The sequence below is a fragment of the Rhineura floridana genome, chromosome 3 (assembly GCF_030035675.1).
Source record: "Rhineura floridana isolate rRhiFlo1 chromosome 3, rRhiFlo1.hap2, whole genome shotgun sequence".
NCBI lineage: Eukaryota > Metazoa > Chordata > Lepidosauria > Squamata > Rhineuridae > Rhineura > Rhineura floridana.
Genome location: NC_084482.1, coordinates 197,925,059 through 197,948,882, shown reverse-complemented (window position 1 = coordinate 197,948,882; position 23,824 = coordinate 197,925,059). Strand labels below are relative to the sequence as shown.

At 45.5% G+C, this 23,824-nt stretch overlaps 1 protein-coding gene across 2 annotated transcripts in view; it reads right to left on the bottom strand.

The window, feature by feature from the left end:
* Nucleotides 1-2,009: 2,009 nt before the first annotated feature.
* Nucleotides 2,010-23,824, bottom strand: part of LOC133382417 (regulator of G-protein signaling 8-like) — a 35,367-nt gene continuing 13,552 nt past the window's right edge. Inside the window, exons 2-7 of one of the 2 annotated variants that reach the window (XM_061622119.1) lie at nucleotides 21,403-21,825; nucleotides 17,785-17,867; nucleotides 16,065-16,130; nucleotides 13,737-13,798; nucleotides 11,181-11,347; nucleotides 2,010-2,522 (exon numbers count right to left, since the gene is read on the bottom strand). In XM_061622119.1, coding sequence (XP_061478103.1) covers nucleotides 2,328-2,522; nucleotides 11,181-11,347; nucleotides 13,737-13,798; nucleotides 16,065-16,130; nucleotides 17,785-17,867; nucleotides 21,403-21,825 — 996 coding nt within the window. In that variant the 3' untranslated portion in view covers nucleotides 2,010-2,327. The remainder of the gene's footprint in view (nucleotides 2,523-11,180; nucleotides 11,348-13,736; nucleotides 13,799-16,064; nucleotides 16,131-17,784; nucleotides 17,868-21,402; nucleotides 21,826-23,824) is intronic. The other variant, XM_061622120.1, reaches the window with a different exon arrangement.

The window sequence follows — 23,824 nt, the reverse complement described above, 5'->3', positions numbered from 1 at the left end:
ATTTTCAGTTGTGGCCCCCACCCTCTGGAATTCCCTTCCATATGATCTCCAACATGCTCCCTCCCTGATAGATTTTCGTCGAGCCTTAAAAACCTGGCTATTCAGGCAGGCCTATGGGATTGAGGAGGATTAATTTTATGATGTTTTAACTGGAAATTGGTTTTAAATTGTTAGGACTGTAGATTGTTTTTGTATATTGTATATTATGTATAGCTTTTAGCTAGTGTAAGTCGCCTAGAGTGTCCACTAACCTGGACAGATAGGCGACCAATAAATAAAATTATTATTATTATTATTGAGGACTGAGCATTCAGAGTCCCAGAAAGCTCCCTGGAGGACCTCCTAGCCTCAACAGGCCACAGGCCCATACTTCAAGACCCAGAGTCACCGATGCTCTTTTTGTGCAGGTTTGAAATAAGTTGGAACTTCCACCATGCTGTGGATCTAGACAGATGACTTACCTTTTATTATTATTGTTATTGTTGTTATTGTTTGTTATTGTTATAATATCCCACGCCTCCTCTCAGTAGGAGCCCAGGGCAGCATATGAAACTGGGGTGAGGAACCTCAGACCTGGGAGCTGAATGCAGCTCACCAAGACTCTCCGTTTGGCCCTTGGGACTGTCCCCAGGCCAGTGGAGACTGGTGGCTCAGATGTCAGCACCTTGAACAGCTCCTTGAAAGTTTGGACTAAAAACCCAGAGTGAAATCACTGCCCACTGACATCTGAGCCACTGGCCGCCACTGCCTCAGGCCATGCCCCTCTCCCCAGGCCCCTTACCAGTCCTGCTCCTTCCGTAAGTAGCGTTTGCCTGGCTGGAATGTCTTCTCGCACTGTGATGATGCCCCTTGACTTCCTGGATGGAGCATGGAGAGAGATGTGTGCTGCTGGTACAGAACTGGAAAGAAGCCGACCATACAAAGGTATAAGTTGCATCGGTTGCTCCGCCCACCTTTGTCCCTCGCTCCACCCACCACCCGCATGTGGCCCTGGGAAGGTTGCCCACGAAAGAATGTGGTCCTTGAGGAAGGGGCTGTAGCTCAGTAGGTAGAACATCCGCTTTGCATGCAGAAGGTCCCAAGTTCAATCCCCGGCATCTCCAAGTAGGGCTGGAAAAGATTCCCAACCTAAAACCCTGGAGAGCTGCTGTCAGTCAGTGCAGACAATGCTGAGTTAGATGGACCAAATGTCCGACTTGGTAGAAGGCAGCTTCCTATGTTCCTAAAATGTTCCCCGCCCCTGCTACAAGACCAGCCTTCTCTCTCAGAAGGGGAGGTTCTCAATATGATGAACACTGTGCATCAGGCCAGATTCCATGTTTGCACAGCGTGAACCAGGAAGGGACAGTAACTCTGTTCGGTGGCAGAGCACTCGCTTTGTGTGCAGAAGGTCCCAGTTTCAGTTCCTGGGATCTCCAGTTAAAAGAATCAGGTACCAAGTGATGGAAAAGATCTCTGCCTGAAACACTGATGAGATGCTGCTAATGAAAGTGGGTCAGCTTTCCCCAATGGTCTTGGACTACAACTCCCATCATCCCTCACCATTGGCTACAAAATGTCTGGAGGGCATCATCTTTGGGAAGGCTGGAGGGGATGATACCAAGGTAGACTGACAAAGTGTCTGAGCCAAGGCTAGTGCCAGGTTTAATGGGGTCTTTGGCATGGTGGTGGTGGTGGTAGCCCTCTTACAGCAGTGCCATCTCTCTCCCCCCCTTGCCAACCACCAGCAGCCCATTTTAATTTCTCACAATGATCTGGAACAATGCTATGCCAGGGTCATTTGGCAAAATTTCAAAGAGTGTCCACTTAGTCACTCAGTGCTAATCCCCACATTTATTTTTCAGGGGATGCCCAGGCAGGCATCAGTCAGCTCCTGGGACGCTGCTGGGGCATTGGCAGCTGCCCAAGGATGCCAGCTGGTGATGCCAGGCCTGTTCTGACCTAGTATAAGGAACTCCCTATGTTCTGATATGACTGCGGAAGCACAAAACATGTCGAGCTCATTGTCAGCGATTCTATCATTCTATTTATTTATTTTTTGCATCAATCCACAAAATGTTCTGGCCCTGCCAAATGAGCAAAGCCTCAACTTTCCATGAACTATTTTCTCCACAAAAACATTTGTGTGTGCGTGGCAAGTCCACAATCTCTCCAGCATAGGTTGTTAGCCTCACAGAACCAGAACAGTCCATCTCTTCTATGTTTTTAGCTGTGCACCATCTAAACAGGCCAGCAAAGGAAGTCCAGGGTGAAGAAGTTCTTTATCTATGGTTTTTCCTCTTTGAGTGTAGCCCCCCAAATAGAATGAAGGGCAAATACGGGCAGGTTTACATGGGCCCATTGGGCTGGTGGTGTCCGTCGAGTTGTGCCAAGGCTAAGTAAACCAGGGAACGGAGGAATCTGGGGTAAGAGTCCTTCTCCATCAGACCGAAGATACGCCTCTGAGCCTGTTCGAAGCAAGAGCGGGTGGGGAGCAAAATGTTCCGATTGGTGACATCTCTGGTCTGGGAATCGAGGTTCACCTGCAAGATGAGGGGCAAGCGATCAAGGACCTGGCAGGTTTATTACGACAGGCATTCCATAGAATTCAAATGGTAATACAATGGAATACAATATAAGAAAGAAAAGAAGCCATAAAAGTACAATTAAAAAACCAATATGAATATTTAATGTGGGCACGCTGTGGGCCACATGAAGGAAGCTTGTGGACCACTGGTGGCTCATGGACCACAGTTGGGGAACCCCCAGTTTAACCAAAACCCACCATGCTGTGATCATTCTTAGTCAGAGCAGCAGGAAAGAATCAGAGCTCTGAAATCAGGTGTCTGTGGGACTGGCGAATATGTCAGTGTTGGTGGTTTCCGTTTCTCATCCCCCCCCCCGTCTTAAGTTCAGTTCTCCACATTTTTGCATTAGTTTGCAATTTTTTTAAAAAAGTCCTCATTAAAACTCTTCAGAATTTTAGTTCCTTCTAACATACACATTTCTGTATGCAATTTTCCCTAATATGCAATTTTTTGCAAAAGCAATTTTCCACAATATTATGCATTTTAGTATGTAATTTTCACCAATATTATACAGCCACAAGAGTGGCTGTATACTATAGCCAGCGTGGATTTTTCACATTCCACAATGTTAAATTGAAAATACCTCATGCCATTCTGATGCTTCCCATAAGCTCATTTCAAAACAAAACCTTACCAAACTTACAGTCCTGAACTCAGAAACGCTTGCTTAACAACCCTCTCAATTTTCATGGCTATACACATAACAGTCAGAGAGAATAGACAGTTCAAAGTCTAAAAAGAGAGGAAAAAAACGCAGAGCCCTTTTGGACTTTTTTCTCTGAGAGTTCTCATAATCTGTTGAAATTCATTAAAAATCAGCCATGTTCACAGAGTACCTGTAATCCTAATACTGACTTTCCCCCATACTCTGACCTTCATCTTCTGCAGTTTAAAAGTTAAAAAAAATGCCTGGCTGATTTTTAATTAATTTCCTGGTTAGTAGCTTCCAAAAGACGGACGAGTTCTTGGACCTTGAGGCTGTGATCAAGGACTGCCAAAGGTAAGCCTGAGCTGATCTTTCCCCCCGCTTAATTAGAAGTTTGTATTTCTTTTTTAATGCGAGACATTCGGTGGGCAGAGCCGGAAGATCCTTTGCTCTATACTCCCTATATTTCTCTACTAACATTTTCTTCAGGTCAACACAGTCCTTATCAAACCACGGTTTGGAATTGTGGGGGTGAATGAAGGGTCTTGCCAATGGCTTGGGAATCAAACAGGGTTGTTCGTCTGAGATCAATTCATAATATGCGGCTAACATTGTTTCTCCAGGAGCCTCTGCTGGCAGTTTTTCACGGTGACGAAGGCAACAGTGCGAATAAAGTATTCCTTTTAAATCCTTCTCCAACTTAGTCAACCATCTGACATGTGAGGCTCTTATTTCCAGGATCACTTTCAAGATTGGAGGCTGCTCAATATGAGTAGTTTGGGTACTGCAGCACATCGAAAGGGTCAGAGGAAGATGGTTACTGTCAGGACGATCGTCGACTATGCAGGATGATAAGTTACTTAGTAGGTCGGTGGACACAATAAAGAAATCAATTGAAGATGCTCCTGTACCGGAGAAATAAGTAAATTCACTGCTTTTGTCGCCCTCCACGGACCCATTTGCTAGGACAAGATTCAGTCTAAAAAGCGCTTGGATATGACAGAAGCCAGCATAGTTAAACCCTTGATCTTTAGAGCAGCGAGTTGGTAGAGTATGGATCTCATCAGGGGCAGGGGGGACTTCGTGGAAATGGGCATATAAGGCCTCATCGCTAGGACCTATCCTGGCGTTGAAGTCACCCGCTATCACCACTGCTGCCTCTGGGTAAAGGGTTGTCAGCTTGCCTATGTAAGCCTCTAGTTCTTGACAAATTTTATTTATTCACCTTTTTTGACAGTTCGGGGGGAGGTAGACGTTTAGTAGTAGCAAACACGTCCAGTTAAGCTTGAGAACTAGTGACATAGCTAGCTCTGACAAAGAATCCAGTCTAGTAGCACTGGTTCTAAGATTTGTGGCAACCAACACACTCAGTCCACCTTTGGGGTGGCCGCCTTTATCGCTGGGCATTGCCGCCAACGAATAGGCAGAGTAGCTGTCCAGTTCTAATGCCTCAGTGGTCCAGGTCTCTTGGAGGAAAACAATATCATACTTGTTTACATAGTCCATAAAGGAGGGGTCTGCAGCTTTGGACTTCCATCCTGTGATGTTCCAAGAGAGAAATAACAACCGGGATGCCGAGCAAGTTGTTTTTAGTCAGGGGTTAACAGGTTTGCCTCCCGTAATTTGTTGGGATAGATAAATTTTCTGCATATGGAGAGCACTAGCCATTGGAGGTGGTTTGGTCAACAGAAACTCGATTGATTCTAGAATTGCATCCACCCGACTAACGTTGGATATATGTATCTGCTTAGGGTTAGAAGGAGACCCCCTATAGGCAAGTGCCTTTTGGGGGTAGCCTTCCTCATTTTTATCCAGCCATCTCATTTCTGTCCAAGTAGGTATTGGACTTGTAACTATTGCCCTTGAAGATGTAATTGTCTGATCCTTGTTTATGGGAATTTGGGCTAAATTTGCTGCTGGGAGATTAATTTCTGCTGTGGTTGATCAGAAGACATGTAAATTACTTTCTAGAGGCTTATGGCTAAAAGTCGTGAACATAGGGGTTACCTCCGTCATACTGAGGGGATGCCCCAACAGTTGGTATTCCCTCCAGGCACTATTGTTGGATGTCCCAGCTGACAAGAGCTTTAGTTGTATGATTAGTCTCTGCAGCCTCAAAACAATATCTGTTTGAGCTGGTGCCGGTAGCACGGCGTAGGCTTCGAATAGATTTTCTTCTTCTTCACTGAGCGCATCATTCCCATCAGCGTTCCCTAGACTATGGACTGGGTTGTAATCCATAGTCACTGACTTAGGGGCTGGCCCAATGCTTCCACCACTGTGAATTATCATATTCCTGCAAATACATGGGACTCATAATTCCACAACATCTTCTCAAGAGGTCAAACCAGGGTTGAAAGGGCTGAGAACCCTACAAACAATCTTCCAAATTGGCCCCCAGTTTCTGTCAACGAAGTCACCTCCTTAATTGCTAACTTGAAGCTGGGTAAAGCTCCAGGGCCTGATAACATTCTCCCTGAAGCAATTAAATCTAACTCAGAGTGGTGGGCACCGGCCCTGGCAGTTTTATTTACGAGTATTGATCGAACTCTCTGCATCCCTGAGGACTGGGGTCTTGCCACTATCATTCCAATCTTCAAAAAGGGTAGTCGGGCAGACCCAGCCAATTACAGACCTATCAGCCTCCTGAATATCTTAAGCAAGCTTTATGCAAGCCATTTACTAACAAAATTGCAAACTTGGATGGAACGGAAAAATATTCTCAAGGAGGAGCAAGCCGGTTTCAGGGCGAGTCGTTCCCCTTTGGACCACGCTTTTGTCCTACAAGATCTTGTTGAAAAATATACCTCTAAGCCAGGGGGCGCTCTTTATGCTGCCTTTATTGATTTTAAGGCAGCATTCGATCTTATATCAAGAGATAAACTTTGGACCAAACTCGAATCCACCAATATTGACAGACGCTTATTAGCACTGATTCGCGGCCTATACCAAAACACCCAGGTCCGTATAAGATGTAACAGTGCTGGTAACCTATCTAAGCCCATTTCCACCCTCAAGGGAGTTAAGCAGGGCTGCATTTTAGCCCCCACATTGTTCAATCTATATATTAACTCCCCAATTAAAAACCTGATGCAATGCCCTACGCACCACCCTACTCTGTCAAATAGACCTCTTTCTATTCTTCTATATGCAGATGATGCAGTACTTTTGTCTCTCACAAGTACTGGTCTTCGTCGCTTACTAAGAGTCCTTGCCAGTTATTGCAATAATGAACTGCTGGTAATTAATCATAGTAAGTCTAAGGTTGTAGTATTTACTAGAAAGAGGGTGAAGCATCGGTGGCGAGTAAGTGGCACCCCCATAGAACAAGTACTATCATACAGGTATCTGGGAATAACCCTTCATTCCTCCGGATTATGGCACCTGTAGGCAGAAAATGCCAGGGCAAACGCCATGAGGAGCACTAAGGCGCTCCTCTCCTTCTTTTATATGAAGGGCGTGCAATTTGTTCCATCAGTGTTGCAGGTATTTTCTGCTAAAGTCATCTCGCAATTACTATATGGTGCCCAGATAAGTGTCTATGGCAGCCATAGCTCCTTTGAAACTATTCAAACCAAGTTTCTAAGGAACATATTGGGTACCCCTCATGTGTCCTGAACGCAAAATTGTGCCTTGAAGCTGGTCTGCCTACCGTCGAGGCTTGCATATGGGTGCTCAAATTTAGGTACTGGCTAAAACTGATTTTTGCACCTGTCGGTTTGGCTCCCTTTGTGCTATCGGATAACTATCAGTCAAAATGGAAGAAATCCTTACTTACTAAACTCGCCGTTCTAGGTTTCTCCCCCCCTACCATCCTAGCGTTAGGCTTCTCCCAAGCAAAGTCGGCTATTACGCAGAGAATACTTGATATGGACTTCTAAAACCTCCTGTCCCTCGCTGGTCTTAGCCCTGATCTTAACCTTTATCCTAAGGTTTTTACCCCGATGCATTATCTGGACCTCCTCCATATACCCAGACTCAGGAAAGCATTCACACTGGCCAAACATAATGTCCTACCATTTGCACTTTTAGAGGGTAGGTATCAAAAAATCTCATTCGCTGAACGTCACTGTCCATGCGATACTGGTGCTGTAGAGACTGTAAGTCACGTTTTATTAGAATGCTCTTTTTATCACGACATTCGTAGTTGGTTTATTACCCCTATCCTACAGACGTTTCCGGGTAGGGATATTGCTTTTTATGTACAATACCTTTTAGCTGATAAAAAAACCCTAGTAACATCCAAGGTCGCGAGCTTCTGTGATGCAGCAATTAAACTCCAAAAAGCGCTGACAAATCAATGATCGTTGCAATTTGAAGCATGTTTTTAGACTGTGTTTATATGCTCATTAGCATACAAGTTAATTCCTTTTATGATATTTTTATATTTTGTACCGTGATTTCTGCTGGTCATCGACCGTAATAAAATCAATCAATCAAATTAATTTATGAAAATTTGGCTTGAAGCCAATGATAATGCTCAGTAAGAACCAACTGTCAGTGTTCTAAAAGCCTCACAGCTGCTGGGCTTGGCTAATAAGAGGGCCACACCCACACCAGACTTGATTTCACTTGAGACAGTCATGGCTTCCCTTAAAGAATCCTGGGAAGTGTAGTTAGTGAAGGGTGTTGAGAGGAGACTCCTATTCCCCTGAGAGAATGGCTTAAGAATCAGCCACTCTGATTGAAGGTCTGTGAGTCTCCTAGCAACTCTCAGCACCCTTCACTAACTACATTTTCCAGGATTCTTTGAGAGAAGCCATGATTGGCTTTGAGCCATGGCTTTGAGAGAAGCCATGACAAATTGTTTTAAATTGTTTTTAAAAGATGTGTTTTTAAATTTGTATATTTGTTTTTAATGTTTTTATTTATTGTAAACCGCCCAGAGAGCTTCGGCTATGGGGCGGTATATAAATGCAATCAATCAATCAATCAATCAATCAATCAATCAATCAATCAATCAATCAATCAATCAATACTGATTGTCCAAAGTGTAAAAGAGGCCTGGTGCGGATGTGGCCAGGGACAGCTTTGTTTTATATTTGGGTGGGAGGTAGCGTTGCCAGGTTCAGGGCCTGATCCTGATCCTGCATCTTTAGGAGAAGAGAATGTCAGCCAAGTGCAGGTGTTTTTGCAACATTGTAATGGAAAAAAACCACAAGATGGATTTTTCTCTTTCCCCTGCACAACTTTTAAAGATATAGAAGACCTCTTGGTTGGTAGGCCCAGCCTCCAAGAGGTCTTCTGTATCTTTAAAAGTTGCGCAGGGGGAAGAGAAAATTCCACCTTGTGGTTTTTCCCATTACAGTGTTGCAAGAACACCTGCACTTGGCTGACTTTCTTTTCTCCTAAAGATACAGGATCAGTCTCAGGCCCTGAACCTGGCAACCCTAGTGGGAGGCTACATGTGCCTTCTGTAGAATAAAAAGGTGGGGGAAACACTGAAAAGCATTGATACTGTTCACAATGTTTTCCTTTTGGAAAGGAAAGGGGCTTCCCTTCTGCCCAGTGCCCACTCACCCAATCTCCTCCCCTCCCCCTCCCTGCCCCTCCCCCAGGTCATTGTTGGACTATGACGTGGGAGACCAGGGTTCAAATCTCCACACAGCCATGAAGCTCAGTGGGTGACCTTGGGCCAGTCACTGCCTCTCAGCCTCAGAGGAAGGCAATGGTAAAACCACCCCTGAATACCACTTACCATGAAAACTCTATTCAAAGGGTCGCCATAACTCCGGTTGACTTGAAGGCTGTCCATTTCCATTTTCAAACATGATTGCACAGAAATAAATCCCACTGAACTCAAAAAGTATGCAAATGACCAAACCCACCCTCCCGTCTCCTCCCTCCTATCCCCTCCCTCTTGCCCCTCCCCTCCCCCTTCCTTTGACCCCTCCCTCCCCCTCTCCCTCCCCTTCCAATTCCCTCTTTCCCCTTCCCCTTCCCCTTCCCCTTCCTCCCCCTCCCCTTTCTCCTCCCCATGGTCAGTTTTACCTATCTTAATCATGATTGCACAGAAGTAAATACCATTGAACTGTTTAAGCATGCAAATGATCAAACCTGCCCTCCCCTCCCCCTTCCTTTGCCCCCTCCAATATGCTCCTTCCCCCTCCCCCTCCCCCCAGTCAGTTTTACCTATCCTAATCATGATTGCATAGGAGTAAATCCAATTGAACTCAATAATCATGCAAATCATCAGACCTGCCTTTCCCCTCCTTCCCCTTTCCTCTCCCTTCCTCCTGCCCTCCCCTCTTCCTTCTTCCTCCTCCCCTGCCCACTTCAGCCCTCCATCCCTCCCCCTGTCAGTTTTACCTATCCTAAGCATGATTGCACGGGAGTAAATCCCACTGAACTCAATAAACATGCAAATGATCACATCTGTCCTTCTTCTCCCCTCCCTCTCCTGCCTGGTCCCATCCCAGTCCTCCCCTCTGCCTTTACACACCTCCCTCCTCCTCCCTTCCCCATCCCCTGTGGTCAGTTTCACCTATCCTAAGCATGATTGCAGGGGAATAAATCCCATTGAACTCAATAAGCATGTAAATGATCAATCATTCTCAGCAAACTTGCACAGGATCCCATTTCTTACCTTCTGGATTAAAACGCAGAGAAATTCACTAATAGGCAAAAAACCTTGGGGTTTAAGGACGTACCTATAGCCCACAGATATTTCTAAAACAAGATCAGCACAGCACATATCTTCTTTCTATTATTTGGGCTGATTGCAGGTGTTGCCACCACTCACTAAATGCTCAGAGGCACATGTTACCAAATTCTTCCAAGCTACACAGGAAGTGGATTGGACTGTGAAAGACCAACCCAAATTGTGTTTGCATTTTGACAAATTTGTAGGGCAGTACAATATCTCAGAGAGGAGGTCAGGTCTCCTGCTCCCCTGGTGCATTCACTATAGCTGCCCAATTTCCCTACTTTTTAAAGTTTGGTAGAAATATCTGTGGGCTATAGGTACATTCTTAAACCGCATGGTTTTTTGCCTATTAGTGAATATGCATTTATATGCATTCCCATAGTATATGAATTTTTGTACACATTAAGTGGCTGAAGAACTGCCTTGCAAAATTTGAAGAAGTGCAAATTTTGAAGGATGGCTGTGTTTTCATTCACATATTGTTTCGGAAAATGTGAATTGGAAGGGTTTGCCTTTCAATACAAACTGAATCAAATTTCTTCCCCATCTCCAGTTTCAATATAAGCAAAGATGTACAGACAGAGATGGGCACTGGATCATCAGTTGTTGATTACACAACACACAGATTCACACTGACATGGCTTTGTTTATTTACCCATGTACATGCACGAATCAGTTAATGCAACAGGGGAGAAAGACACAAAGGAATTCAATGATGCAACAAATTGTGCATGTGCAGTTCTCTCTATAAAATTTGGAAATTAAAAATAAACAAACAGAACAATGGAGAATTCCTAATGCATCACTTCCACTTAGGAATGGAGAAGAAATTCAGTTTTGTTTGCATTTTAATGAGAAACTGCCTAATTCACATTTTTTTGAACCAATGTGCAAATGGAAACACAACTATCCTTTGAAATTTGCACTTCTCTGAATTTTGCTGACTCATTCTCCATCCAAACAATATGTACATAAATGCATAAATTAGGGGGCAATGCACATTAAAAACTCATATGTACATACTTTCAAAAGCATGTGTATTAGTCAAAACTGCATATAAAATGTGTTGTTAGGATTATCATCATAATTAGTAGCAATAGTACTGTTAAATATGCACTAAATTGACAAATTGTCATCATGAAGATTTTAAAAAAATCACAAATTGCTGCAGAAATGTGGAGAATTGAATTTAAGATTGGAAAAATTAGAACTGAAACTGACAGATCCTTCCATCCTACCGCCACCTCAGAAACTAAGAGCAGCTCATTCAAAAGGAATTTGGATGAGCAGAGTTTGAGGAGCATGCACAGAGTTCCCCTACCTCTTTGGGGGCCTGGATAGTGATGTATTGGTCATAAATCTTTCTGGCACAGTCTTGGAGTTTGTCGCAACCCCGGAGCTTCCGATATTCTTCACATGCCAACCAAAAGTCCAAGTTCTCTTCACTGAACTCTGACTCCAAGAAAGCGCGAAAGGCAGACCGTCCATCTAAAGGGAAGAGGAACAGATCAGAAGATCCTGCTGAGATCCTTTCCTTTTAGGGCAAGAGCTTTAGGGGTTCTGTATCTACCCCAAAAGCATTCAAACGGTACATTTGGAATAAGTATGCAAATTACTGCACACAATTATTTTCTGCTTCAGGTTTTCAACTAATATGTCTTAGAAAGGGAAAGACAGAGGGAGGGTAAGTCATGGCGACTTTTCTAAGGTGGTATGCCATGAGGACTAGAAATGTCTCATTGGCTGTGTTCAGACGTTATACTAAACCATAGTTTAGCAAGATGTGAATAAGCCCAGGCAAGCCTTTGGTTCACATACTCCTGCCACATGGCCAGAAGCGAAGTTTTCAGTTCCATTTTCTGGTTGATGGCAGTTTGTTGTTTCAGCCAAAATGACAAAGTGTGATTCGCATTAGCTATGGATTATCTGAAACAAGCCAACTTGGAAACCATGGTTAAGCAAAAGTGAAAGCTTCCAAAGTCCTCCTCCCATACATGCATGCAGAGGACAGGGAGAGGAGGGAGTGCATGAGCCTGAGGCTCACTTATTCATGTCATGCTAAACTGTAGCATAGTATGATGTCTAGATTTGGCCACTCCATAAAGTATTGGAAGCATTACACAGATGTGAACATTGGCCTCTGAAGTCTTAAAAAGACTAATTTTCTTTATTTATGTTTAAATTTATATCTGCCTTTCCCGCAAGCAGCTCAAGATGGCATACATGGGTCTTCTCCCTTCCCCAATTTACCCTAAGAAAAGCCCTGTGAGGTAGATTAGACTGCGAGATCATAACTGACCCCAGATCACCCAGTGAGTTCCATGGCTATTTGAACCCAGATCTCCTAGACCTTATTTCAACATTCTAACCACTGCACCACAACAGATTGTATTCAAGTAATTCCTACCCAGCGTAAACCCATTGAAATGAATGTTAGTCACGTTTATCCATTTTAATGGGTCTACTCTGAGTAGGACTACCATTGAATACCACTCAATGGCCCTGAGGATCTGTACTTGGAGCAGTCACACCATATGGAGAGACTGAGATAGTGACATCCTATAATAAACTTTTTTGTTTCTATAGATCTTTATGGCAATAATAGTTTTGAGTTAAAGAACCTTTGCATAGTTTGTGGTATTGTATCATAGTGCTAAACCAGATGTGAAAAGAAAGATATTGAGCCAGTGTGGCAAAGTGGTTAGAGTGTTGGAATAGGACCTGGGAGACCCAGGTTCAAATCCCTACTCAGCTATGAAGCTCATTGGGTTAACTTGGGCTAGTCACTGCTTCTCAGCCTGACCTACCTCACAGGGCTGTTGTGAGGATAAAATGGAGAGGGGGAGAACTATGTACATCACCTTGAGCTCCTTGGAGGAAAGGCGGGATATAATTGCAATAAATAAATATAAAGAAAGAAAGCAATAGGGAGGGGAGTGGTACTAGTAGATATAGTGTGTGTGTGTGTGTGTGTGTGTGTGCGTGTGTGTGTGTGTGTGTGAGAGAGAGAGAGAGAGAGAGAGAGAGAGAGAGAGAGAGAGAGAGACTTGACTTTTGGGGCCTGTGCTTCCTGCCATTTAGACTGCCAGGCAGTGGAGACTGGGAACTCTGATGTCAGTGGAGCAATGAATCCGCTCTGGTTTTAGTCTGAACTTTCAAGGAATTGTCCAAACACCCTGGACAGCTCCTTGAAAATTCAGACTCAAACCCAGAACAGATTTGTTGCCCCACTGACATTGAAGCTACCAGTCTCCACTGCTGCCAGAGATCACCTCTAGTGGTTATTAAGCAGGCCTAATCAGACAGCCAGAAAACCCATCATCTGGAAGGAAAAACAACCAAAGGTTCTCAGGATGACTGACCATCTCATTCTCATTTTCATTCTGTGCAAAACTAGGCCATTTAAAGGTGAATTGACCTAATTAGCTCCTTCCAAAACAAAACACAAACCAACACAGAGTCACCTTTTGAAATTTGCACTTTTCCAAATTTTACAGCGCAGTTCTCCAAGAAACATGTACAAGAGCACATATACTGGGGTAAAGTGTATACAAAAATGCGTATGCTAGTAAAGATAACCTTGAAAAATGCACTATCGCAGGGAAAACAATGCTTTGCAAAAATGTGTATATTAGGCAAAATTGCACACAAACATGAGCATATTAGGAGAAAATTGGTAATGAATTTTCATGCATTTTTAAAAATTGCAAACTGCTGTGAAAATATGGAGAACTGAACTTAAGATTGGGGGGGAAATGAGAATCTGAGAGAAACCGAAATTGACAGATTCGCCCATCCTTATGCAAAACAGACCCAGTACTATGCTAATGAGACAAGGAAGCTCCCCTTCTTAGGGTTTGATGAACCACACACTTACATGGATGAAGCAGTAGTTTTTCCAGAGATTCAGCCCATTCTTGGGCCTCCTCAGGAGTAGGCCTGAAGGAAAGAAAGTGGCAGAGTGACTGGGGAACAGTCAAGGGTCTAACAACATCTGGATTCCAGTTCCCCATCTCTGCATTGGAGGGGCAACAGTATTCTTCTGTCAACTCCAGTGGCACCATTAGGGACTTCAGAGCAGAAGTGCAGGGCCCCACTTGGCAGAATAAGTAGGAGGGCCCCTCCCCATAAGATCATTTAGTCCACTGCCACCGCCCCCCCATAAGACCATGAAGTCCAGAGTCTAAACTTATCTGACTGCATCACAGGTCAAATCTCAGTCTCTAATCAATCAACCATAATAGTACTAGACTCATTCACAGAAATTGGGCAGCACTCACAACATAACACCCCCATGCCCTCCCTCAAAGAAGATCTGGCCCCACTCCATATCGAAATGGCCTATAACTCTTCCTGGGAAAAGAGGATAAGTGGACAGGTTAACAAGAAGAATTAAAAATTAATTCTTTGCTAGCTTATTACAAAATGTATTTCCCAGTCACCAGTTCATCTTCCCCTCACCTCTAGATTAAAAATACACATTTTGTTGTGATTTCCATTCGTTTTGATCCTTAGTAGCAGGACTAAGGTTCATTCTAACAACTGCCAGTTTTGCTTATTGGATGGATTATCCCTGGCTGTGGGGACCAGGATTGGCCAAGGACATTGGGCTACCTCAGGCAAAGGAAAACATGGCATCCCTCCCCATTCCACATACAGAAGCCAACTGAACAAGCAGATGAAACTTACTTTCATCCTGCCACAGGTGACAGGATAGGCAGGAGGTGTGTGTGTGTGTGTGTGTGTGTGTGTGTGTGTGTGTGTGTGTAAGAGTAGCATGGATTCCTGCATTGAGCAGGGGGTTGGACTTGATGGTCTTACAGGCCCCTTCCAACTCTACTATTCTATGATTCTATGTTCAGCTCTGTCCTCCAACAGAGAGAGAATAGCCTGAGAGGCTTGGGAGGAATAGCCAGGAGCTGCCACTGCTGTCCCTCCATCATCTGCCACCTGAGGCAGTTGCCTCACTTTGCCTAATGGTAAAGCCGGCCCTGGTGGAGACAGAGACTGTACATGTTGTGCTGTGTGTAGTTGTGATGCTTAATTTCATTTAAAAGCAGCACCACAGCAGCAGAGAGTAACAGCAGATGTTGAAATGCGAGTGTGCCAGCGTGTGCGTGCGTTTTGCCTAAGAAAGCAGGCTTTTACCCTGCATCAGCATCACTGAGACTTAAGACTTAGTAAAATAAGAAAAGCTACTTTATTTAGAGAAATACATAGTAGATAGAAAAGGCATACCTAGTTCTAACTAACTAGCTAAGGTGGAGGCATAACGCTCAGGTGTAGGAGTTAGCCCCATGCTCGGAGAGAGAGCAGAGACAAAGGGAGTCTCCTCTCTCCTGGACAGCCGGAGAACAAAAAGAATGGAAAGGGCAGAAGGAGGAGGGGCAGGTAAGCTTCCCTAAAGGTGTCACAGTCTAGCAACAGAAGGAAGTCAGTCAGAGCATCACAGGTAAAAGGTAAACAAAGCCTATCCATCTGGAGGACCCTAGCCCTATCTTCCTTCTGGAGCTTAAACAAAAGAACAAAACAGGAGTTGCTCTTGCCTCACTTCCAACAGTACAGTCCACTTAAGCCTCACTGTTGTGTGCTAAACATTTAAAACACAGACATACAGACATACAAAGTTATTCTTATTAGAATGCTAAGGACTCTGCCCCTGCACGCTTCATGTGCCAACCCCTTCCCCAAATCACCTCCCCCAGGTCACCAAGACTCCCCATGTCCTCTCCATCAACCCAGGTCACCAAGCCTCATTTTTCCATTCCCCTCCATGAGTCACCAAGCCACCTCCTCTCCTCCCCCCTTGGGCCTGGCAGAGATGCCACAACCTGTTGCTCTGCAGCTTGCCCAGGCTGCCGCTTGCCATTGCTTGCTTGCTGTCTCATACAGTCTGGTGCTCTTCTTCCCCCCATGGGTCGCCAAGGCCCCACTTGGATGCCAAGCTTCCTGTTGTGCAAGCTTTGCAGAAACGATGCCGAGGCCTCCCAGAGCTGCCCCAGCCTGTCGCTCCATGGCTCCTCCAGTCCACCAGCAGGTGATGCCTGCTCACTTGTTGTCCCACTCTCCGCAACCCAAGTTATCAAGCTGCAGTTTGCATTAGTGCCACAGACCGCAGCGCCACCTTTCTATGGTGTTGTGAACTTCAGCATGACGGGTTCAGGGCTTGCAAAAATATTATATAGTTAGAAAAGAGTTAAATTACCTTAAGGATTGGATATCCTGACTCCCTGAGCTCCATAACCTTAGAAAGTTTCTTTTATTTCTCTTCCTTAAAAAAAAATAGGAAATCAAATGTAAAGAGGCAGCCAAGATCAAACTACACAATAAGAACACATATGAAAAGCGAAGACACTTTGGAAGTCGTTCAAAGTTGGAGGTAGGGGAGATGGCAGGTGCTGGCATTGCGGAGCAACAAAAGAGGATTCTTCCACCCACCTTTTGTGGACATGTAATAAAGCAAAGACCTACTGCCAAATGGTTATGAGGCCCTATTTGTATTATACATTTAAAGCAGTATTATATCTGCTTTCAACAGTCATGACTTCTCCCAAATAATCCTGGGAACTATGGTTTGTGAAGGATGCTGAGAGTTGTTAGGAGACCCCTTATTCGCCTCACAGAGCTACAATTCCTGGAGTTCCCTGGGAAGAGCAATTGACTGTTAAACCACTCTGAGAACTGTACCACTCTGAGAGTTTGGGTTTCCACATTTTCAAATCAGTTTGCAATTTTTTTGTTTAAAATCCTCATGAAAATTCATCAGCATGTTAGGGCAAATACCCTTTTTATGTGTAATTTTGCCTAATAGACACATTTTTTGCAAAGCAATTTTCCCTAATAGAATTCATTTTTGTATGTTATCTTCACTGATATATGCATTTTCATGCATACCCCAGTTATATGCATTTTTTGTACACATTACCTGGCTGGGGAACTGCATTGCAAAATTCAGAGAAGTGTGAATTTCAAATGATGGCTGAGTTTCAGTTGAGAATGATGGCTGAGAGAGAATTATTTGCCTAATCCCACCAAGCAGTGGAGGCAAGATCTGAATTGAGGATTACCTATAACAGTGAGGAGTATTAGAATTTCTTCAGAATTTATATAGCACTTTCCCTTAAGTGCTTCACATGCTTTGGTATGTACATTTTCTCGGTCCTCTTTACAGCAACCTTGCAACGCAGGCCGCTAGTATCTCATGCTGCAGATTTGGGGGTTCAGGGATAGGAAACTTACCTACAGCCAGGGCTGGCCTCAGGCATGCTGGGGCCTTAGGCACCAGCCTGCCCTGGGCCCTGGCACCTGCATGCACAGACACCCCACCTACCTACCAGGCAGGCAGAGGAGTGGAAGGTTGGGTGGGTGAGGGGGCAGGACAGCGGGTGAGCAAGCAGATGGGGCGGGGGAAGGTGAGTGAGTGGGGAGAGAGGGCAAGCAAGTGAGCAGGTGGGGGAGGGTGAGCAGGCAGGGGGGAGGGCAAGCAGGGGGGAGGGCAAGCAAGGGAGCGGGTGGGGGGCAGGATGGCAGGTGAGCAGGGGGCAGGCAGGCAAGTAAGTAGGTGGGGGAATGTGAGTGGGGGAGGGCAAGCAAGGGAGCAGGGGGCAGAGGGTGAGCAGGCATGCATGGGGAAGAGTGAGCAAGCGGGCACAGACGGGCCGGCAAGTGGGCAGGAAGCTCCCTCCCTGCAATCCGTGGCAGGGAGCCTTCCACAGAAGGGGAGTGCTACTCCACCACCATAATGAGGGGCCCTTCAGGGGCTCCTGTGGCCCACTGGGCCCTCAGCCAGGGCCCCACCTGGCCACCCTTTGGAGCTGGCCCTGCCTACAGCTACCTAGCAAGCCCCAGGTTGAGATGAGATCTACATAGGGATTTGTCATGTTAAAGCTTTGCTCGCAGGTACTAAACTCTACCAACTCACTCACCGCCGGCGTTTTTGCCTCTGTTGTGTCTGTTGGCTGCTGTCACCTTCTGATCCCAGGTCTGATTCCACACTAGATGCCAGAGACTGAAATACAAGAGTCCAAGATCTGTGATGCCCCATTCCTCTTCCAAAGGGCCCAGGAGCCCCATATCTGACAGCAACTGCTTCCAGAGGCCCAAGGAGCCCATGCACCCACTGCATCTCACTGAACCTCCCAGCTGCCACTGAGATAAGCAAGAAAAGGAAGTCTGCATTTTAAAATGCCGTATTCCCTTCTCTTGGGTCTTGCAGCGGTAGCAGTAGTGGCAGGGGCAGTGTCACTTCATTCCCACAGTGGCATGCTTCACTTCCTCCACCCTGCTGCCCCCGCGGGAAGCAAGACAAAGCAAGAAGCCCGGAGAAGCTCACAAAGGGCTCTGTAAGTCTCCCTGCACAACTCGTTTCACCTTGGAAGTCAGAAGCAGAAAGGAGCCACGCAGGGAGCCTTCAAAGAGCTGTGCTAGGAGGGAGAAGCCATTTCCACCGAATGGAAACCACATTCCCCCTCCTTGACTAAGACGCGTTCCTACTGCCCATCAGCTGATGGCTGTTTGGGAGCGCGCCTTGGTCCGGCAGAACAACTGGGTGCCCATTTTAAGTTTCTGATTGTTCCTTTGAAGCCCTGCCCTTACCCACCCACCCCACCTGACGCGATGCATTTTTTCTTTTCACTGTGTTAAATAAATACCACTTTTAGGTGGTTTACAAAACTGTAAACAGCCACATTTTGAACGTATGTGTTCATTTGGTCCAGTTCATCCTGTGCCTCTCATGTAGGCAGGGTGCAGGAACTGAGGCCCTCATGTGGCAAAGTTACTACAGGCTCCGCAAACCTCAGGCTTGGCTGTGTTTATTTATTTATTTATTGTACTTATATATATTGCCCTATAGCCGAAGCTCTCTGGGTGGTTTACAGTAACTAAAAACATTAAAACAAATATACGAATTTAAAAACACATCTTTTAGAAACAATTTAAAACACAATTTAAAAATGTAAAACACTTTCCAGAAATCTGGGTTCCCGATACATCTGTAACTATCAAGGCTTCCAATAGACACCACCCTTGTTTCCAGAAAAACTGGGTGTTCAGCCTCCCAAACTAAGGAATTCATTCCCGCTAGAGCTAGTGATGAGGATGGAACTGGCAATCCCACCCCATATATACAGTCTGCCTAGTAAACGTCGCAAGACATCACCCTAAGAGTCGGAAACGACTCGCACTATAAGTGCGGGGACACCTTTACCTTTCTTTAGAGGTAGTGATGGCCACTAACTTGCATGGCTTTTTAAAAGATTTAGATAAATCCATGGTGGATTAGGTTATCAGTGGCTACTAGCCACAATGGCTATGTTCTGCCTCCACTGTTGAAGGCAGTATGCTTCTGAATACCAGTTCCTAGGAATCACAAATGAGGAGAATAGTGCTGTCTTGCCTATGGGCTTCCCATGGGTACCTGGATGGCCACTGTGAGAACAGGATGCAGGAGGAGATGACCCTTTGGCCTGGTCCAGCAGGGTTCTTCTTATGTCCAACACAACCAGATACAATCCTTTTCATTAAGAACCGAGGGATCCGGAGCACTCCATAGTGGGAGAATTCAGTCTAAACTTTCGTTCTCACCCCCTTGATTTCCAAAGAACCCGAGCATTTGCGTTCTAAAATGGCTCCAGTGCTGGCCTTCAGGTATTATTTCACTTGGAGGCAATAGTTAAAATGACACCTCTCTACATGTTTCCTTTTGACCAGGTTTTTCTTTTTTAACAAAATATGTGACTGCCATAGGAAAAGGGAAAACAGTGCCCTCTCTGGGATTTGTTTGAAACAGAGCTGTGTCATGCTGTTGGGCAAGCAAGGCAGCTCTTCTCAAGGAGCAGCTTTGAGGGGTACCATTAAAGGGCAACAGCTATCAATTTGGGGCTGTATCCAATGCTGCAATTCCACTGGTGCAATTGACTTCCGTGAGCACAATGGAGCTTCCTCTCCCTCTCCTGTCCCCTCCACCCCCCACCCCTCCACCCCCCATGTGCCCTCAAAATAAACTGGGGGGTTGGGGGACACTCCAGAGCAAATTTTGGTGGTGCATGGACAAAATGGAAGGAAATTGAAGTCCCACTACACTGGACACAACCCTTTTATTTTTACAGCAATGGGAGTAACAACTTTAGGACTTCGTGCATTAAGCACCAAAACATCTTGGGCCATTTGCTGCTTCATATTGCTTCATGGTGTGACTGGCTTCTTATACACTTATGTGTACCTCTTATGTACAAGGTAACCTGTAGCAACCAAATAGGGCTGAGCACCATAGAGTTCTAAGGGTAGAGTGGCTCTGTCTAGACACATTGCGCTCCTGTTCTGCAGAGGGTGGCTTTCAATGGAGAGCTGCAGGTTCAAGGCTCTGTATCACTCTAGATGAGGGACAGGGAACCTGTAGCCCTTCAGAGGTTGTTGGAGTCTTCCATCTTCTGTCAGTCCCATCTAGGGATGGAAAGATCTGTCAAATTCAGTTCTCTCAGTTTCACATTTTTCCAGTCTTAAATTCAGTCCTCCACATTTCTGCAGCAATTTGCAAAGTTTTAAAATTTAAAAAATCTTCATGAAAATTCTTCAGAATTTAGTATGAATTTCTCCTAAGAAACACATTTTTGTATGCAGTTTTGACTAACGTAGCCATTTTTGCAAGCAACTTCTCCTAATATAATGCATTGTTGTATGTTATTTTCATTAACATATTCCTTTTTATGCACACTTTCCCCTAATATATGCAGTTTTGGTAAACATTATTTGGTTGGAAAACTGCACAGCAAAATTTGGATATGTGTGGGTTTTGAGGGATGACTATGATTTGGTTCTCACCAAATTTGCAAATTTGATAGATTCAGGTTTAAATGTGAACTGAATTTAATATCTCCCTCATCCCTAGTCCCAGCCAACATGGCCAATGGTCAGGGTTAATGAGTTGTAGTCCAGCAATGTCTGGATGGTCACAGGCTCCCCATTCCTGCTCTAGATTTTTCTTTGCTTGATGACTGGCCCAGATAGCCCCCATTCCGCTTATAGCGAATCAGGCCAGAGTCCTCTTGATACACAGAGCAGAAACACCCGCTCCCCCTGGGGAGTCCCAGCCCCTCACTGTAACCTCAGCCATGGAAGTCAATTAAGCTAGAACAGCAAAGGGAGGAGGGTCAGATAGTCAAGCATACCAACTAGACCCCCCCTCCATTCACAGAGAGCTTGCCTCTCAGATCCTCTGAGTTGTTTATTAGTCTCTGGTCCACTGTTGAGAACCCAGGAGTCCTGGCTCCCAGGCCCTCTGCCATAACCTTTCCCTGATAATTAATTATCAGCTTTCTATTTAGCCTCAGGATACGTTTTTCGCTGCAGGAAATTCCAGAGATTAAAACCATTGGGAACAAAGACACTAAAATATTTATACAAGTGAGCTAAAAAAAAATAAATTACAATCTGGGCTCGCATTTCTCATGGGAGTTGGGAGGGGAAGAGAAGAAAGACAGTCAGTGACAAAGGACCGACAACATGACACTGCTAAGCTAAGAGGAGACGGTACATCCACTGACTTTGTTTGAGCCTCCAAAGAGATTCCTCAAGTGCTGTTTTGCTGCCGCAACTCTCCCTCTCAGACGTCGCTCTTTCCTCAAAGACTTGGGGGATGGCAAACTCCACCCACTTCCTGTTTTGTTCCCCACCTCAGTTTCCTCTTGACATGGTGCCCCCTTTTGGTCCAGACGCCCCTCGCTACGGGATCGCCACACCCCTCCGGGGTCTTGAAGGGGAAGCTGGAGGCAGCTGGCCACCTCTGCAGCCTCTAGGCGGATGCTTGGGGGGCGTGGCTTCTCCTGCCTCTGCCCCTCATGGTTGCCCCCCGCCTCTGGCTCCTCGCAGCTCTGGTGCTGCCTGCGGAGGGTGCTTCTGTGCCAGGGGAGAAAATCACAGTCTAGGAGGCAGCCTTCGGAGCCACATTTCTGGAGGGGGCTTAGCATCTGTGTGAGAAAGAGAGAGAGAGAGAGAGAGAGAGGGCCATTTTGGCCTATGTGGATTTGTATTGAATGTGCGGTAGCCAGCTACTGACCAGACCTCAAGAAAAGAGATGGGGAGAAGCTAGGATCCCGGGGAGCCTACACCGTATCCTGGAGAGAGCTACCTCAAGCTTTATTGTTACTGCATTCAGCAGTACCAATATTTTGTGATGGCAACTTTTCTGATTGGCTGGGCTTCCCTCGTGTCACAAAGTGTTAGGCCGGGCAGAAGGACTTGTGGCTAGGTTGCTCCATTCCTACACAGTTTGCTTTCAGATTGTTGGTCAATATCCTAGAGAGGATCATGGCAGGAAGGGGAAGGGGTTAGGGTTAGAGTCGTGCCCAGGTGGGGAACCTTTTTTCAACCCAAGGGCTGCATTCCCTTTGGGGCAACCTTCTGGGGGGACAAGCCAGTGGCAAGCAGGGCCAAAAGCCAACATGGGTGGGGCAATGAATGTTACAGTAGGCTGGTTTCTACCCACACTCACACATCCCTTCCTATCCTCTATCCACGGAAGCAAGAGGCATGATCAGAGTTCAAGAGCACATTCTAGCCAGGCCAAAACAACAACAACCACCACCCTCAAGGAAGGTGTGAAGCAGAGCAAGTGAAGGGTATGGCCTGAGGAGACTCCTGAGGACTGAGTCGAGAGGCCTGGAGGGGCACCTTTGGCCCCTAGGCCTGGGGTCCCCACGCCTGAAGTAAACAGACCCTGAAATGGGACAAGGCCTGAGAAGGCACCGGGGAAGGGTGTGCTAGGAAAGAAGAGTACGAAGGAGGAATTGTTCAGAAGAAGGCCATAGGACAGAAAGCCCCTCAGAGAACTTTATGTTATGATGCGGCATACAAGTGATTTAAAAAAAATAAACCACCAAATTGATAGCAGAAGGAAAACCAAAGACTTGGCAGAAAAGAGAGGTGCTTGCAGCCAGGAGCTAAAGAGACAAGCAAGGCTGGATTTCTGTTTGAAAGGATCAACTAATGCTTTGTCGGCAAGTTTTCTAATTTGGTAGTTGTCAGAGTTTCCATCTTCAGGGAGCCTGTTTCCACATTGGTTGGTCTGCACACTTGCCACCGGGCCTCTGTGTACTCCAGAGGATTCTGGGATTTTCTGACAGAGTGCTGGAGGCATGTGAAGCCTTCACACTCTCTATTCTCTGTGGGAACCAAAAAGGCTCTCGCCCAAGGCTGGATGTTACCCAGGAAGAGCAGTAACAGAAAACAAACTGTTTTTTCAGGGAAGCTTGTCTGCTGTTTCAGAAGTTCTCATTTAAAAACAACAACACCTGAAAAACTTCCTTAAACTCCTAGGGTTCTCTGGAACTTAATTTCAAAATAACTGTTCTACTTATATAGAAAGGCTTTCTGTTGAACTGAACAAAATATGGCCTCGAGAGAGGGTTCCAGCTATTTTATTTTAGGTTTTTATCCCATTTTTCAGAGAATATCATCACAAATGGGCACACATATTTTAAAATTCAGCAGCATACAAAACCAGTATAAAATACAATTGAAACCCTTGATAAAAATTAGTCACCCCATAAATCAAACAAGCAGCCCAGTAAAATAATAAAAAATAAGCAGAGTAAGACCACCACCATGATTTCTTCAGCCCAGTCAAAATCATTCAATATAAGCAGCAGAGAGCAAGTGTGTCTTCAAGGCTACCTTAAAAGCTCATAGGGGTGTGGCTTGTCTGATCTCATTAGGAATTTGAGTTCCACAAATGAGGGGCCACCACAGAAAAGGCTCTCTGCATATGCCTACCAACATAATTGCTCTTACCGGACAGGCACACCCAGGGCCGGTTCTAAAGGGCAGCCATGTGGGGCACTGGCCGAGGGCCCCTGGAGCTACAGGGGGCCCCTCAGCAGCCCCTCCACTCCCCTTCCGCAATCCGTGGTGATCCACGGCCCCCCACACCCCCTACCTACCTGTCTCCTGCCTTTTAGCATTGCCCTT